Source organism: Chrysochloris asiatica, unplaced genomic scaffold, assembly GCF_000296735.1.
Source record: "Chrysochloris asiatica unplaced genomic scaffold, ChrAsi1.0 scaffold00001, whole genome shotgun sequence".
Taxonomy (NCBI): Eukaryota; Metazoa; Chordata; class Mammalia; order Afrosoricida; family Chrysochloridae; genus Chrysochloris; species Chrysochloris asiatica.
In genome coordinates, this window is record NW_006408519.1 from 40945476 (window position 1) to 40958210 (window position 12735).

General features: G+C 41.3%; 1 protein-coding gene across 1 annotated transcript in view; it reads right to left on the reverse strand.

The window, feature by feature from the left end:
- Nucleotides 1-6722: 6722 nt before the first annotated feature.
- Nucleotides 6723-12735, reverse strand: part of TMEM71 (transmembrane protein 71) — a 29922-nt gene continuing 23909 nt past the window's right edge. Inside the window, exons 6-8 of the mRNA XM_006830844.1 lie at nucleotides 11967-12042; nucleotides 6887-6948; nucleotides 6723-6787 (exon numbers count right to left, since the gene is read on the reverse strand). Of these exons, the coding sequence (XP_006830907.1) occupies nucleotides 6723-6787; nucleotides 6887-6948; nucleotides 11967-12042 (203 nt within the window). The remainder of the gene's footprint in view (nucleotides 6788-6886; nucleotides 6949-11966; nucleotides 12043-12735) is intronic.

Genomic DNA, 12735 nt, shown 5'->3' on the forward strand with positions numbered 1-12735 from the left:
CACTTGTTTCCTTTATCAAAAACTGTTGTGTGGTATGTTTTTTTAAATTTTCCTCTAGTCGAGTTCTCGTCATCAAGCCATCGAGGCTAGGTCAAATAGGTACTATCTGCAAGTTTGGATGTTCTTGTGCATCTCCCCTTACTTCATATCAGCTGGATGCTTTACTCTCGGCTCTAGCCCTCTGTGGCTATGTCCCTGTCCATGGGCTCAGAAGTCCTCCAGTCCCACCACACTTTGGACCAACCAGCCCTTCCTATTCTCTCTCTCATCTCCAGATCAACAGTAGTCGATGGAATGCGGTTGAACTCAGAACATTTCTTCATTTCTGCCTTTCCCACTCTTCCACTCACCAGTAGACCAACATGGTCACCAGCAAGCTTCCATGCCTGCTCATGTGTTCTCTTTGAGTTTCAGTCTGGGAGGGGAATTTGTCCTGAGGGACTTGATTGCTTGATTTGATAGCTCCCCAGCAAACAACTTGCTTGTTCTTATAGTAGCCAATCAGACTGTTATTTCTGTTTGGGATTTTTCCTGCTAGCCATTCTTGCAAGAAGTATCTTCTGTTGCTCTAGCTGTTCTAGACTGTTCTGCTTGTGCTTTCTAGTAGGGATATCCCACCTCAGAAGGTTCTAGATGGAGCTCAGGATTCCACCTAAAGTCCTATACACTGTAAAGCTCTGCAAGAAGCCTATGTCACTGGGCAAGTTCTAGAACCCCTTTTAAGTATTCCAATCAGTTATAGGCTGAAGATGGGCTTATAAGCTTTCTGTAATCATGTTTCATGATATTCCTTTTTATCCTACTCAAGTGTCTATTTTACAAAAGTAGGCAAGGGAAACCAATATTCATAAGACAGTTAAGCATTTTAGTATTATTTCCCCTCTTCAGAGTATGCCTAGATCCCTGTATCACAGAGCCCTGTTATTCCAAGATTGATCATGTATCACTATTTACCTCTGTCCCATTTTGTCCATGCAAACCTGTCTCATTGTTCCTCATCTACCTTGTTCTTCCACCCCTCCCCCTTCTTGTGTAGTGCCCTCCCCAACATCTAAACTCTGATGTGTCTACTCCCTTCCCTGTGTCTACTTCCTTCACCTCCTTCCAACTCCCCCACTTCCGCCCCTTACTGGTAACCAACAAAGAATTTGTTTTTCCTTTTAGTACGGGTATCTTAAGCATTTACAATAATGGTCTTAATGTAATATTTGCGAGTCCTTTTCTTCTTAGCCGCTAGAATTTGCAGAGGAAAGGCAAATGAACATTCTGTTTCCCAGCATATTACAATTAGAAGGTTAAAACGGAGACATAAACAACAACAAAAATCACAGCATCAAATTACAATGTTTTTCTTTTCTTGATTATCCTATTGCTCACTCTCTTCTGATAAAGCAATTGATTCCAAGGAGACAGCATATCAGATAATTTTCAGATATTCAGATTGAAGACATTCATCCAAGGCACTCTTAAATGCTTGTCAATTTTTGGAAAACCTAAATCAGTGGAGAGAGAAAAGCAATGCATGATTCATTCACATTCACAGGAAATACAGTGCTGACTCTTGATTTCTGTACACACACATACAATTAGCTAATACTTATAACTAGGAAGAGAGGAGATGCAATTTAGGGTGTAACTTTTTTTGTATTTTCACCATGGCAGTTCTCAGCTCTCTCTTTTTTCTCTGAAGGCCACTGAGGTTTTAAACCCTGAGCCCAGCTTAATTTAGTTGTTGTCTCATATTTTGTTCTCTCCCACCAGTACCACCCAGGAGCACCCAGCAAGTACAGGTAGACTTCCCCCAAGTTTCTATCCCCTACATGAAGCCACTGGGTGGCACACACTGTTAAGCGCTTGGTTCCTAACTGAAATGTTGGTGGTTTGGATGCACCCAGAGGTGATTCAGAAAACAGGCCTGGTGATGGACTTCTGCAAGATCAAGGCCATTGAAAACTGTGTAGAGTACCATTCTACTCTGAAAGACATGGGGTCACCATGAGTTGAAATTGACTCTGTGAAATTGATTTGAAGTTGATTGATTCATTCACCAACCATGTAAACATACACTCCCACATATAGAGTAGAGAGAACAGATATTAACTAAAACCCATTTTGTTCCCCATGAAGTCAGAAACATGGTGGACGTCCAGCACTCATGCTCACACATTGTAGATGGTATCTCATGCCCATGATGACTCCATTTGAAAGAGATACCTGGGCCAGAATTGAGCAGGATGAGTCGTCCCTATACTCACAAATCTTAAGTTTGTTGAGGAAGACAACTGAATAAAAATTGCATATGACATGAAAAAGGACATGATTTGGAATGTACAAAGTGCTAACAGATAGGCACTTAATCTATTCTAACTGCGCACAGTGCAGGTAGCCATGGGAGGTTGTATTCAATTAATGCATTGTTTTTTAAAACTGAATTCAGTGCTTGTCCTCTACTTCCTTGTTGTGGTTGTTAACTACCATCAAGTCAGTTCTGACCCATAGTGACCCGGTATTGGGTTTATGAGGCGCGCTTGAACTGCCGATCTTGAGGTCCAAAGCGACTTTGCAGTTCAGTGCACTGATCCACAGCGCCACGCCTTAGGTTCTTATAATTAACTGTTAGAGAAGACTTGTGAGTCATTCTTGACTCATGGTATTAATAACCATGTCTGTGACTTCTTAGCATCTGGGTGCATTTATATATATAAGGAAAGGTTTACAAAATCTTTCATATATAGGCAGCGAGCTCTTGGGTATACAGGAAGTGCTTTAAGAAATTATGCAAATACATCCCATTTAATGAATGTTTATGGAGTATATCTTTTCAAGGCATTGAGAAGGATGTAAAGTCAAGTCAATAGTGCTTGTTTTTCAAGTTCTTATATGCCAGAATGTGTGCATCATTCAAATTTTGCCCACAGCATCCTTTAATATTACAAGTCAAGGCTTGATTTTTTTTCTTCAATTCCCTCAGCTTGAGAAATGCTGAGTATGTTCTTCCCTTTTGGTTTTCTAACTCCAGGTCTTTGCACATTTCATTATAATATTTTACCTTGATATCTCAAGTTGTTCTTTGAAATTTTCTATTCAGCTCTTTTACCTCCTCTTTTCTTCCATTTGTTTTGACGTCTTTATGATGGAGGTCAAGTTTCAGAGTCTCTTCTGACATACATTTTGGTTTTTCCTTCTTTTTAATGACTTTTGCTTTCTTTCTGTATGATGTTCTTTATGTCATCCCACAACTCTTCTGGTCTTCAGTCTTAAGTGTGCAGTGCATCATATCTGTTCTTCAGATGATCTCTAAATTCAGGTGGGTCATGTTTTGCTCTTGTGTACTTGTGTTAATTTCTTCAGTTTCAGCCTGAATTTGCATATGAACAATTGATGGTCTGTTCCATAGTCTGCTCCTAACCTTGTTTGGGCTGACGATATGGAGTTTTACCACTGTCTCTTTCCACAGATGTAGTCAATTTGATTTTTGTGTATTCCTTCTGGTGAGGTCCATGTGTACAGTCATCTGGTGAGGTCCATGTGTACAGTCATCTTTTATGTTGTTTATAAAAGATATTTGCAATAAATAAATCATTGTTCTTGCAAATTTCTACAACGTGATCTATAGTATAATGTCTGTCACCCAGGACATATTTTCCAACCACTGATCCTTCCTCTTTATTTTCAATTTTTACATTCCAATTGCTAGTAATGATCAATACATCGTTATTGAATGTTTGATCAATTTCAGACAGAAGAAATTGGTAGAACTCCTCAATGTCATCGTCATTGACTTTAGTGGTTGGTGTGTAAGTTTGAATAATAGTGGTGTTAACTGGACTTCCTTGTAGGTATATGGATAGTATCCTATCACAGTCAGCATTGCACTTCAAGACAGATCTGGATCTGTTCTTTTTGATGATGAGTGTGACATCATTTCTCTTCAATTTATCACTTCCAGCACAGTAAACCATGTCATTGTCAGATTCAAAATGGCCAATACCAGTCCATTTCAGCTCACTAATGCCCAGGATATCAAGGTTTATGCATTCCATTTCATTGTTGACTATCTTCCTAGATTCATACTTCTTCATATAGTCCATGTTCTGATTATTAATGGAAGTTTACAGTTGTTTCTCTCTGTTTTGCATTGTGCCCTATTTGCAAATGAAGGTCCAGAAGACTTTTATTCCATTCGTATCATCACAGTCAACTCTACTTTGAGGAGGCAACTCTTCCTCAGTCGTATTTTGAATGCCTTCCAATCTGAGGGGCTCTTCTTCCAGTACTGTATCTGACAATATTCTGGTGCTCTTCATCATGTTTCAGTAGTCAATATTCTGGTACTGAAAGTGTTCCACTGCTATTCAAATGAGTTTCAGTGACTAAATATTTGGAAGTAGTCCGTCTCTCCTTCTTCCTAAACGGGGTCCGCATAGCTGAGAGAAGCACTGGGTCATCTTAGAATTTGAAACAAATGCCATTGATTTACATAGAACAAAAGAATAAGGATTTCTTGAATGACCTCAGGACCCAATTTTCTAACTATCAAGTTAAACAATACTCAGCTATATCGATTGTTGTTATTGTTGTTGTTGTGAAGTGCCATAGAGTCGGTTCCGACTCATAGCGACCCTGTATAGGGTTTTCAAGGAGCAGCTGGTGAGCTTGAACTGCCGACCTTGCAATTCAAACAGCTTTGCAGTCTGATTCATTAACCCACAGCACCACACCAGGAGTATTAAGTGCCCTCAAGTCAGTTCCAACTTTTTGTAACACTGTATAGGGTTTCCAAGGAGCGACTGGTGGGTTTGAACTGCTCAACTCAATGTTGCAGTCAAGTGTTTATCCTATACAGTGCCACACCAGCTATGTCAATGCCTCCAAAACAAAAAAAACTGGAATGCTAACAAATTATTAGGGGGAACATCACTCAAAATGTCTAAATCAATATTGACTAGAGTCTTAAACCAAAGAAATCTTGACTGAACTCCACTGAGATTTCAGAATTAACACCAAAGATTTCATCAGTAGAGAAACAATGCCAAGAAACACAGTAGAGTTATTATAGCCCTTCATCTCAGAGCATTGGGACTTGGTCTCTGGTGGCCCTATTGAAATGATTGGAGTGAAGACAATCCACCTTGCAACGAGACGAGGCTTTGCAGGCTGTTTAAAATTTTGAGAGCCTGTTGAAATATGTTGAACCATGGCACCCAACACACAATGGTGTCTATGACTAAGTGACTCTGAAATGGTAGAGAAGTCACAGTGTGTATGTGTAATTGTATCGTGGCCCATTTGCTAGCTATTTGAGTAACTAGATAAAATTAAGTTTCCTTAAGATGAAATATTTATAAAGTACAATGTCATGAAGCCAAAAAGCACTTACAATTAACCATTTTCACTGAATTGGTCAATGTTTTGCTGTGTATATATTCAACAGCAACAATGAAATAAAATAAATTATTGTTAAAAACCCAGATAAATGGATGAACAAAATGTGGTATATACATGCAAAGGAATATTGTTGTTGTTAAGTGCCATCGAGGTGGTTTCAAATCATAGTGACTCTATAAGGAGCAGCTGGTGGATTTAAACCACTGAACTTGTGGTTAGTAGTCCAGTGTTTATCCCACCCACAGTGCCACACCTGGAATATTTCTCAGTTATAGTGAAATGAATTCCTGAGGCATGCCACAACATGGACAGACCTTGAAAACATGATGCTGAGTGAAATAAATCAGCAACTAAAAGACAGAGAGCAAATGGCCCCACTGATATAAAATATCTGAACTCCTAGTGTGGTGCTGTTCCTCAGAAACCCTAAACAGCATTTCTATGAGTTGGAACCGACTTGAAATCACTTAACACCAGCATACTGTAATATAAGTATTATAATAGAAAACATTCAATAATAATATAGGATGAAGAATGGAGACTCCTGGTGGGGCACTGTAGGATCAGCACTGGACAGTGAACCACAAGGTTGACATTTCAAACCCATCAGCTGCTCCTTGGAAACCCTATATAGGGTTGCTATGAATCAGAACTGATTTGACCACACTCAACAATAATGTACATAACATGTAATTATAATATAGCATATAAGAATGTGCCCTCCTGGTGTGGCACTGTAGGATCAACACTGGACTGCAAACCACAAGGTCAGCAGTTCAAATCTACTAGCTGCTCCTTGGAGATCCTCTACAGGGTACCTATGAGTTGGAACCAACTTGACAATACTCAACAACAACTTGACTTGGCAAAGGCATAGAGACCAAAGCTCATTAACAGTTGCCTTGGTTGAGTGGGAGGAAAAAGTAGGAGGGTATTTCTAAAGCAATACAGAGTCTTTGTTAAGGATTTAAAAACATCAAAACATAGAGTGGTTGCTGTACAACACGTTGAATACAGTCAATATCACTAGAGTGTATGTATAAGGTTGGTTGAAATCATTTGCTACATGTATTACACCAAAATAAGTGTGCTTTAAAACATGACTCTCAATTCCTGCTGCCATGAAAATTGATCCTGCTTTGATGTGGACTAGATCAGGAGGCAGGATGATAATACGATTGGGTTTAAACAGTGACAGAAGGTATTCTTCATGATGAACAAGCAGGACCTTCCCTGGATTACAGTCATTCCAACTAGTGAGAAAGTGCAAACTATCCTCAGGCACCAGGTCATGGCCATCTTTGTCCAGACAATGACCAGAGCCCAGAGGACACTTACCCAGCACAGCTGCGGGCTTTGAAATAGCTGGTAACACTGAGAAACAAGGATTTGACAACATCTAGAGGAAAAGGAGAGAGCATTTAAAAACGGTTTCAAAACGAACAAGATTGGAATGAAATTCAGGAAGCAGAGCAGCCATTTGGGAAGGTCGACTTACAAGCTATAGTGACCACCAAGGAGCAGTTGAAGACACTGGTGAATATTCCTCCCAAAAAACATCTGAAACGACAACATCATGCAGGGTTAGGAGACAGTCTTGTAGACTTACTATGCCCTTGCCACCAAGTCGATCCCTCCTCATAGGGACCCTATGGGACAGAGTAGAACTGCTGTGAGATGCTAAATCTTTACCGAGCAAACTGCCTCGTCTTTCTCCCATGGAACAACTGGTGGGTTTGAACTGCTGAACTTTTGGTTACCAGCCTAATGTTTAACCCACTGGACCACTAGGGCTCCTTTTTGGTTGTTGTTAAGTGCTGTCGAGTCAATTCCGACCCATAGTGACCCTATACAGGGTTTCTGAGGAGCATCTGGTGAGCTTGAACTGCCAACCTTGCAGTTCAAACGGCTTTGCAGTCTGGCGCATTAACCCACAGTGGGTACCATCAAGTCGATTCTTAGGGACTCTCTGTGATATTGTGAAACTGCCTCATAGGGTTTTCCAGGCTGCAGTCTTCACTAGAGCAGGTTACCAGACCTTACTCTGGCTGAGCACTGGGTGGGTTTGAGCCTGTGCCACCAGGGCTCCTAAGAATCAATGTCGATTCAGAATTTCAAGATTTACTTAAAAACTACAGTAATCAAAAGGGCATGGTACTGGCAAAAGAAGAGACACATACGTCAATGAAACAGTGTTCGATTAGGGGAGGGTATTGCACGTGGTCTGACGTTGCTGGACCTGCGAGTGGACGAATGGATGAGAGGACGCAGGAACATCTAAGAAGCTAAGGATGAGAGGATACAGGAACATCTAAGAAGCTGGACTGGATGTGGCTGATATGGTCCAATAAAGATTCAACGGGAACAACACTGATGGGAGGAAAGTTCGGTCAGATGCGTAGGGAGGTGGGTGCCTATGATGACTCCTTGGAAAATCCCACAGCATGTTCTGTCTGTACCCATGCTTCTCAGACCTACCTGACCAGAACTCTCCTCCAAGGGTAAACATTTCACAGTGCACTTTCCTATCTGAAATTGAATTTATAAATACTATTTGGAGTCCTTGTGTGGTACTGTAGGATAAGCACTCGACTTCTAACTGCAAGGTTGGAGGCTCAAACCTACCAGCCACTCCTTGAGAACCTTATATATGGTTGCTATGAGTTGGAACTGACTCGAGGACACTTAACAACAGCAACAATAATAACCCATTTACACACACATATAAATGGACTACAGTAAGTTAAATATATTCACAGGTACCAGTGATCTAGAAGGTATAGATAGTATTCAATGTTTGTGCCTACTTATAATGAATAATATATATCTTAGCATTCTCTTGGCTCTCTCATACCTTTCTCTAGTTCTCTGTCTCTCTCAGGTTCCTGGTGTGGCTCTGTGGAATAATGCACTCAACTTCAAGGTAGGTTTGAGCCACAAAGTCGATGGTTCAAACTCACTAGCTGCTCCTCGGAAACCCTATACAGAGTTGTTATGAGTTGGATTCGACTCGACAGCTCTTAACAACAACAACAGATTGCTCTTAGCAGCTGTCCATCATTCCACTATATGGAAATGCCTAGTTTATTTATCCCTCCTTTAGTTACGGACATTTGGATTGTTTTAATTTTTGCTCTTATAAAACATAATGTAAAAGGGACTCAGACTAGCCAAGAAATAATCTTTAAAAACGCAGGCAAAGTTGTAGAATTCATGCTTCCCAACTTCAAAACACAGTACAGTAATCAAAACCATGTGATACTGGTATAGTGATACAAGTACAGATCAATGAGATTGAATTGAGAGCCCAGATAAGTTACTAGACTTATGGTCAGTTGACTTTTGGTAAGGGTTCCAAGTCCATTCAGTGGGCGCACCCCTTGTCCTTTACAATAGTTATAAGCACAGCTGCAAAGACAGATCTCTGGCCGTCATTGTTAACCTCTTTTGTGATTCTGGTGTATCTGCCACAAAAAGCCAATACTGGTGCATTACGATCAACTAAACTACACACTGTATTTGGATTTCACTAGTTTTTTTCCCAAAGGAGCACTGGTGGTGCTATAGAGTTAGCACTGGACTGCTAAACAAAAGTAGGTAGTTCAACCCACCCTCCACTCCTTAGGAGAAAAATGAGGCTTTCTGCTCCCAAAAAGATTTAGTCATAGAACAACTATATAGCGTTGCTATGTGTCTGAACTGAGGTGACACTGTGGGCTAATACGTCACATCCGACACATAGCGATGCTATACAGTTTTTTGCAAAGTCATTTGAACTGCAAGGTTGATGGTTCAAGCTCACCAGCTGCTCCTTGGAAACCCTAGAAAGGGTCTCCATGGGTCAGAATCGACTAGAAGGCACTTAACAACAACAATAACAACATTTGTGATACCATGTTGAAGAAGAATACTGGAAGTACCACAGACTGCCAGAGAACAAACAAATCTGTTTTGAAAGAAGTACAGCCAGATTGTTCCTTAGAAGTCAGGACGGCGAGAGGTCCTCCCTCAGACTTAGCACATGTTCTGAGGAGGGGTCAGTTCCTGGAGAAGGACATCACACTTGGTAAAGTGGAGGGTCAGAGAAAAAGAGGATGGCATCCCAAGGAGATGGACTGGCACAGTGGAAGCAGTAATGGACTCAAACATAACAACAATTATGAGGATGGTACAGAGCTGGGTGGTGTTTCATTCTGTTGTACGTATGTCACCATGAGTCAGAACCGACTGGACATGCCTAACAACATGGCACTGCAGGGAAGGCGCTGGACTGCAAGGTCAGTTTGAACCACAAGCTCAGCAGTTGAAACCCACCAGCCGCTCCTTATAAACCCTATACAGGGTCACTATGGGTCGGAACTGACTAGATGGCATTTAACTCAACACAACATAACAGCCTTTTTCTAGTAGGAAGCCATACAGGATTCCATATTGCATTAAGCTGTCCTATCTTCCTAGGTGGGTCTGAGTTGGGACAGTTTCTGTCTTTCCTTGCTTTTGATGATCTGACAGTGCTGAGATGCCTAGTCAGGTGTTTGGTAGGATGTCTTTCCCTTGTGTTTGTCTGATGTTTCCCTCATGGTTAGTCTGGGGTATGAGTCCTGCAGAGAAAGACCTCAGAGCTAAGATACCCTTCCCATGGTAGTCTATCAAAGACTCATACTATCAGCATGCTCACCAGCATGCCTTCACTTTGATACCTAGTGAGCTAGTATTTTCCACTACCCCTTTCCTTAGAAGAAAATCACTAAGGGCAGCTCATGTACTCCAGGGGGAGTTAAGCCCCACCTGCTTAACCCATCTGCTTGAGGGCAGAATATCTACTTACATTGACAGGAGAAGACTCCCTGATCAACCAAGTTTGAGAAAGAGTGGGTTTAGGCGCTGAACTGCAATGTCAGTTTGAACCACAAGGTTGGTGGGTCAACTTCACCAACTGCTCCGCACAAACCCTATACAGGGTGGCTAGGAGTCAGAACTGAGTTGACAGCACTTAACAACAACAATAACAAGTTCAGTGAAGCTAAGCATGTTCCTTTACTACGTATTTCACTGAGCTTTATTATACTAATCCACTTTATGATTCTCCAACTGGTGATCCATAGAGCAGAATTTTGTAAATTTATTTTTAACCAGAGTTCCCTCCCTCTTTTGTTCTTTTGGTCCCATTGTCATCTAAAAATGCTTCTCAAACCTCATAATTATCTGGGAAGCTTATTTTAAAATACTGATTCTCACTAGATCTAAATTAGAATCTCAAGGGATGTTTATATTTGAAAAACAACTTTGTATTTTAAAAAACAACTCTCGCAAGGGATTCTGAGTTAAATGACCCAGGAAAACATAGTTTAAAGAGCAGTCCTGGTGTGACACTGTAGGATAAGCGCTGGACTGCTAACCATAAGTTCAGTGGTTCAAACACGTCAGCTGCTCTTCTGGAACATTCTACATGGTTGCTCTGAGTTGGAACTGACACAACAGCACTTAACAACAACCAAAACAGCACTTGGTGATACGAGTGCAAGGCCAGAAAGACCTTGGAATATGACTTTTCTCCTTGTTTCATTGATTCAACGAGTATCATTGAGACATGGCACTGGAACTACAGAAGCGAAGCAGACCCACGCTGTCTGCATTGAGTCACATCGAAGTCACGCTCTAGTAGCACGAGATACACCATTCATATTTAAGCAAGTGAACATACAATGTGTCAGGTGATAACATACTCTGAAGTGACAAAATCAGGGTGTATGTCGTCAAGAATACGATTTATACAGAGTGGTTGTGGAAGGTCTCTCTGGTGCTGTGACATTTGAACAGATTCCAGGAGGAATGAAGGACACACATTATGAGATGAACTGGAGAAGTCTATAGAAGACAGAGTGGGCAGCAAGTGCAAAGGCACTGTGGCAGGAGTGGGCTTAGTCCACAAGGGAGTTGATCACTGAGCTGGAGAACTGGGCAAGGAAGAACTGAAAGTCAGGGGAGGGTGGACTACAGAGGGTACAACACAAAACACCTCTAATCACACTTGAATGCATCTTTTCAGAGATGCTGAGTGAACTTGCTTGGACTAAAGAGTTGATTTTGTTGATATTTTGTGCCGTCAAGTTGGTTCCAACTCACAGTGACCCTGTACAGGATTTCTGAGGAGACTGACGTTGCAGCCCAGTGTGTTTCCTACAATGCCACACCAGGATTCCAAAGAGTTTATGTTACTGTATAAAAATATAACAGGAAAGGTGGAGTCCTGGTGAGGACACCAAGTTCCCTAATAACGACTTTAGCATCCTTGAACTCTGGGCAGGATGCCACAGTTATACCTGTAACAAGGAGTCTCTTGAGGCTTAGAACTACATGCTAAAATCAACTGTTTAGCAAGATCCACTGGCATTTGCATGCTTTGTGAGATGATGAGGGGAGGAGGTGATGCAGAAAAAAGACACTTACCCTGGTCAGGAAAACAAATTGTAACCATAGAGAGACTGCAAATGCTCTGTGGAATAAGACAAGGAATCCATCCCTAAGTGTCAGCCTCATTCATTATGAGAAAAGTGTGGAAATAAGAGCTGACTTACCTAGCACATGCAGAAAAGATGAAGCACGCAGCCAGCAGGATAGCTTGAAAAGAGACCTCTTGGAGCAAACTGGTTTCTAAGAGGGAAATACAATGGAATGGATCAGAAGTCACTACTGGTGAAATTAACTTGAAACGACAAAAATTATGCTAAAGCTTCTCTTCTATGGATGGGGGTCATCTCAAGCAATTTGTCATAAGTTGTTGTTGTTGTTGTTAGGTGCCATCTAGTTGGTGCCGACTCATAGCAACCCTATGTACAACAGAACTAAACACTGCCCATTCCTGGGCCAACCTCACAATTGTTGCCACGCTTGAGTCCATTGATGCTACCACTTTGCCAATCCATCTCACTGGGGATCTTCCTCTTTTTCTCTGACCCTCCACCTTACCAAACATGATATCCTTCTCCAGTGACTGGTTCCTTCTGACAATATGGTTGAAGTATGAGAGACAAAGTTTGGCCATCCTGACCTCCAAGGAGCACTCTGGCTGCACTTCTTCCAATACAGATCTGTTGGTTCTTTTGGTAGTCCATAGTACTTTCAATGTTCTCTTCCAATGCTATAACTCAAATGCAGTGATTTTTCTACAGTCTTCCTTATTCACTGTCCGGTTTTCACATGCATATGAGGTTATTGAAACTACCATGACTTGGGTCAGTCAAGCGTACCTTAGTCCTCAAGCTGACATCTTTGCTCTTCATCACTTTAAAAAAGTCTTGTGCAGCAGATTTGCCTAATGCAATACGTCATCTGATTTCTTGACTG